Genomic DNA, 5,193 nt, shown 5'->3' with positions numbered 1-5,193 from the left:
ATAAGGACCTGGGTCCTGGGAATCGGTTCACCCCGCTCCTGCAAGGCCCCCTCTTCACTTACATCTTCATCACATCTGCACAGGCCCTGTTTCCAAAGGTCACATTCCCAGGTTCCGGGGCTTGGGACTTGACCATACCTGTTTGAGGACACAATGACTGCTGGCTCCAGAGGCCTAATGGGGAGGGCCTTGGCCTTGGCCTCTGCCCCAAAGCCAGTCCCAGGGGTCCCAGGACATACTCCCCGGCCATGCCTGAAGATCCCCAGCTGGGATCACAGGTGGCCCTCTCTAGGAAATGAGAGTTTTACAGAAGGGTCATTGTCCTCTCACAAAGAGCCTTCTGTAGTGGACACTTCCCAGGGCACCTGGGCGCAGGGTGGGCGCAGGGTGGGCACAGGAGAACCAAGGGACAGTTCTGTGGGATCGGGAGCTGTCAGGTGGCCCCAGGTTGGACAGGAGACCTGTGACCCGGCGCAGGGTTCCAGAGGGCAGACGGAGGTGCAGGTGCCCTCGGTCTGCCAGGGCTTGTCCTCAGACACCAGCTTCCAATGCTGTTTTCAGAGGAGCAGTTGGGGGGAAGTGGGGCCAAACCAGGCTGGAGCTGGGCAGCTGAGAGATGAGGCCATGGGCAGGGGTGGAGCCAGGGTGCTAGAGGGCCAGTGCCAATCCTTGGATCCCTGCCACACAGAGAGGGGCTGAGACGCCTGGCCTCACTGGGCAGCTGGGAGGTGTGATCTCCACCAGTGTTGAGGGGAGAGGGCTCAGGCGCACGTGGCCTCTTCTCCCCTACTTGCTGATGTGGGAGTGCCTCGGGAAGAGCTCTGCCGCTGATGCTGTGTGGCGGGGACGAGGCCTCCCCTCTCTGTGCCTCCTGGGCCTCCTGGACCTCCTGGATCTTCTGGGCAAGGAGGGTGGTCCCTTGTCCACACCACCTCCTGCCCCTGAGCTGAGGGCGCCCACCTCACCTTCTTACCTGCTGCCCAGGGGCACCAGGCTCTCCGAATCCCTGTCCTGGGAGTGGGTGGGCTGTGTGGCCGGGGGGCTGCGAGGCCTCCACTAAGTCTTTCGCAGTTCCCAGGTCATCCCCACAAAAGCCCTCGGGAGACGCATCCACAGGTGTGGCGACCCAGGTGCCCAGAGTGGGGTGAGTAGACAGACCAGGCGCCAGTGGTGGAGACCCACACATCCCGTCCTCAGCCAGGAAGGAGCTTGCTTGGGGCAGAGCTGCAGGGGGAGGGTGGGTGTGGGCAAGGAGAAGGTCCCTGGGGCAGAGATGTGGTAGGGCAGTCCCCAGGCTCCATGTGCATGTCAGCTGGAGAGGGGCTTCCCAGGGAAGGCAGCACCAGCCCTTGAGGGAGGGAGGCAGGGATGGGCCTTCCCAGCCCTCAGGGGCCGGGGTGTCCCTGCAGAGAGGCTGTCATGCAGGACGTCCAAGACCCCTGTCCCGGAAGCCCCAGGGATGCTGAAGACTGGCAGGGGCTGGATTTGCGCAGGGGCGAGGTCGACTTCGGAGGGTCTGGGAAGAAGCGAGGCAAGGTAGGGGCAGCCCCCAGGCCTCGGGTGACATCTGCCTTGCCCTGGAACCCATGAGCCCCCATTTCCTTTCCGGGAAGCTGAGTGCCAGGGTCCTCCTTACCCCTGGGGTCTGCTCCCCTGCGGCCATGTTCAGAGCCCCCAGACAAGCAGAGTTCCAGGCTGGAAGGAGTGGCTCTGGCCCGCCTCCAACCTTCCTGCAATGACCGGGACCCCTGAGGTCACCTGAGAGATCTGGAGGCACAGGGTCAAGTGCATCCAGAACTCTACCTCCGTCCAGCGCCCTTGGCTCACAGAGGGGGATGCCAGCCCAGAGAGGGGTTAGTACTGTCCAGGTCACACAGTAGGTCAAGGGAGGACTGGCCCTGTCCCAAAAGAGGTCTTGTGGGGCCTCTCTCCTCCTGCTACCTGTCCCCAATGCCCAGCACCTCCCTAGCGCCCCCTGTGTCCAGACCTCTTGATGGCCAGAATCTTCCCAGTGCCCAGTATTCCTGTATCCAGCCCCCCACTGCCCAGCAGATCCCCAGTGCCCCCTGTGTCCAGCCCCCAATGCCCAGTAGCTCCCCAGTGCCCCATGCCCCCTGTGCCCAGCCCCCCACTGCCCAGCACCTCCCCAGTGCCCAGTGCCCCTTGTGTCCAGGCCCTCCAATGCCCAGCAGCTCCCCCATACCCTACTGTGTGCAGCACCCCCAATGCCCAGCAGCTCCCCAGTGCCCAGTGCTCCCTGTGTCCAGCCCCCCCGTTGCCCAGCAGCTCCTGTGCCCCGTGCCCCGAAATCTCTGAGCTGCAGCCCCCGCCTTGCAGTTTGTGAGGGTGCCGAGTGGAGTGGCCCCGTCTGTGCTCTTTGACCTGCTGCTCACTGAGTGGCACCTGCCGGCCCCCAACCTGGTGGTGTCTTTGGTGGGCGAAGAGCAGTCTTTTGCCATGAAGTCCTGGCTGCGGGACGTGCTGCGCAAGGGGCTGGTGAAGGCGGCTCAGAGCACAGGTGAGCCCCAACCTGTTTGGCAGTGCTCCCACCCCACACGGCAACCCAACGCCCTGGCTCTTCAGCCATCGAGTGAACATTTCCGGAAACTATTCAGCCTGTCCTCTGTAGCACCCACAGCTGCAGCAGTGCTTACCTGTGGGACCAGGACCTCCCCCAGATGGCCTGGCCTTTCCTTAGAACTGCCCCCTCCCCTTGCAGGGCCTGTGGGCACCTGTGGGATGTCCCTCTCCCACTCCCCCAGGACCAGTAAACCCCAGAGCATACAGGGTGGGACCCCTGGGGAAGCAGTCGGGCCAGCCACCTGCAGGGGCAGAGTCCAATGACTGGGCTTTATTTGGATGCAGCCTGCACTCTAGAACACCCAGGAGCAGGACCTGAGGTTTCAGGGTCCCTCACTAAAGAAATGATTGGCAAACCCAGACAGATCTTCCAGCCAGACCTGGGCTGAGGCTTTGTAATTTGGGGAAACATCCTGGGATTCTGGCCCAGCAGAGGCAGCTGGACAGAGCTGTGTCGGATTTGTCCAGGAGGGAGCCCAGTGGGGGGACATGCACTCCAGGCAGGGTGAGGGTCCTGCTTCACAGGTTCTAGGCCCAGCCAGTCCCACTGCTGAGCAGCCTTGGGTGGGTGCCTTGCCCTCTCTGGGCCTCAGCTTCTCCATCCCACCTTGAGGCATTCCCCAGCACCTACCCCTGGCTCCCAGGTCACCGGCTGCTGATTGGGCCTAGGGGTCAGGGCGTGGGGCCAGCTGGGGAAGCCCTGGGCCTTGTGACACAGTGAGCCCATCCTCCGTCCCCACAGGAGCCTGGATCCTGACCAGCGCCCTCCGCGTGGGCCTGGCCCGGCACATCGGGCAGGCTGTGCGGGACCACTCGCTGGCCAGCACATCCACCAAGGTCCGCGTGGTTGCCGTCGGCATGGCCTCGCTGGGCCGCGTCCTGCACCGCCGCATTCTGGAGGAGGCCCAGGTGCGCGCCCAGCTCCCAGCACCACAGCCGCTGGGCCTGGAGGCAGGGGCTCGGAAGGGCATGGGCAGCAGGCAGAGCTCTGGGAGGACGGGACTCGGGCTAGAGGAAGAGCCGGGAGCGGGCAGAGCCAGCATGTGGCCGGCAGGTGGCAGCACCGCACAGGGACCGGCCAGTGTAGACCATGGAGCCGGCCCGGCCTCTTCCTGTAGCACGCGGGCCCAGGCCCCAAGCCCTGTCCAGGCCTGGGCAAGCAGCTTCGTCCCCCACGTTGGGGTCTGTCTAAGGCACGGCTGAGGGAGGCCCAGGCAGCCCCTGGTGGATGCCTGGACGCCAGCCCTAGAGTCGACAAGGAGGAGCTTCCGGCAGGCGGGCTGTCTCCAGGGCTCTGTCTAAAAGAACCCGCTACCCACTGCCCCTGCCCGAGTGTCCAAGGAGCGGTGACAGAGTTTTTACTGATTGAATCTGGAGGGTAAAGCTGCAGGAAAAACTTTCAGAGATTTTTCTCGTCCAACTCTGGGGACACAGGCAGAGGGTCCCGCTCTGCTCTGCAGACGCCCCGCTGGCCCAGGCGCTGTGTGACCAGGCCTGGCTTATCCCCCAGATTCAATCAGGCCCCCGCTGTCCATCCCTCCTTCTGTCTGAGGGCTGGGGAAGCCAGGGCTCAGGCTTGTGCAGGGCCCCACGGTGTGGTGTGCACGGCCTGGCAGGGAGGGTCCCACAGTGGGACCCAGGCCAAGCTGCCTCCCGAGGGCTCAGCCTCATCTCCCTGAATGGGCACAGGAGGATATTCCTGTCCGCTACCCCGAGGATGACGGCGGAATCCAGGGCCCGCTCTGTTCACTGGACAGCAACCTCTCCCACTTCATCCTGGTGGAGCCAGCACCCCCGGGGAAGGGCGATGGGCTGACGGAGCTGCGGCTGAGGCTGGAGAAGCACATCTCGGAGCAGAGGACGGGCTACGGGGGTGAGGCCCGCCCCAGCCACCCAAGGAAACTGCCAGTGGCCAACTGCCTTAGGACCCAGTGGGGATCCAGGGATCAGCCTGTGGGCAGGTGGGATGACCGCCAGGGAGAGTGGGGGGGTGGTTTCTAGGCGGAACGCACCCAGCGTGCCTGAGCACTGAGACCTGGGCCAGAGGGGCCTGGGAGGAGATGCTGTCTGGTCAGTGCGGTGGAGGGGCACAGCTGGACACAGTAGCCCTGGTGGGGCAGTGACATTCCCACCAGTCGTGACAGTTCTGTTTTCACTGGGCCTGGCCCTGGCCAGAGACCTTGCAGGTCTGAGAGCAAAATGAGATCTGTGAGTTGAAAGAGGGCTGCCTCCTGCCGCCAGCCATGAGGTATGCAGCCGCCAGGGGGCAGCGTCACCCGAGAAATGGGCACCCCTGTGGCCAGTCCACATTCAACAGCTGCACTGAGAAAACGCTGCTGTGTAAATAATGTTCATAAACAAAGTATGTAATTATTACGACATCTGTGAACAATATACAATATTTAGAAACAAAAAAATAACTCCTTGGGAAGGCCAACTGAGCAGTCGGGTTTTTTTTGAGGCAGAGTCTCACTGTTGCCCAGGCTGGAGTGCCGTGGCGCGATCTCGGCTCACTGCAGCCTCCACCTCCCAGGTTCCAGTGATTCTCCTGCCTCCGTCTCCCAGGTAGCTGAGATTACAGGCATGTGCCACCACGCCTGCCTTTTTTTTTTT

At 63.1% G+C, this 5,193-nt stretch overlaps 1 protein-coding gene across 1 annotated transcript in view; it reads left to right on the top strand.

Moving 5' to 3' along the window:
- The first annotated feature begins 1,084 nt into the window (after positions 1 to 1,084).
- The window catches only part of TRPM5 (transient receptor potential cation channel subfamily M member 5), a 19,385-nt gene continuing 15,276 nt past the window's right edge, over positions 1,085 to 5,193 (top strand). Inside the window, exons 1-5 of the mRNA XM_017507720.2 lie at positions 1,085 to 1,144; positions 1,410 to 1,536; positions 2,338 to 2,518; positions 3,323 to 3,489; positions 4,270 to 4,453. Coding sequence (XP_017363209.1) covers positions 1,420 to 1,536; positions 2,338 to 2,518; positions 3,323 to 3,489; positions 4,270 to 4,453 — 649 coding nt within the window. The 5' untranslated portion in view covers positions 1,085 to 1,144; positions 1,410 to 1,419. The remainder of the gene's footprint in view (positions 1,145 to 1,409; positions 1,537 to 2,337; positions 2,519 to 3,322; positions 3,490 to 4,269; positions 4,454 to 5,193) is intronic.

The sequence above is a fragment of the Cebus imitator genome, unplaced genomic scaffold (genome assembly GCF_001604975.1).
Source record: "Cebus imitator isolate Cc_AM_T3 unplaced genomic scaffold, Cebus_imitator-1.0 Scaffold384, whole genome shotgun sequence".
Lineage (NCBI taxonomy): Eukaryota > Metazoa > Chordata > Mammalia > Primates > Cebidae > Cebus > Cebus imitator.
This window is presented reverse-complemented; position numbering and strand designations above follow the sequence as displayed.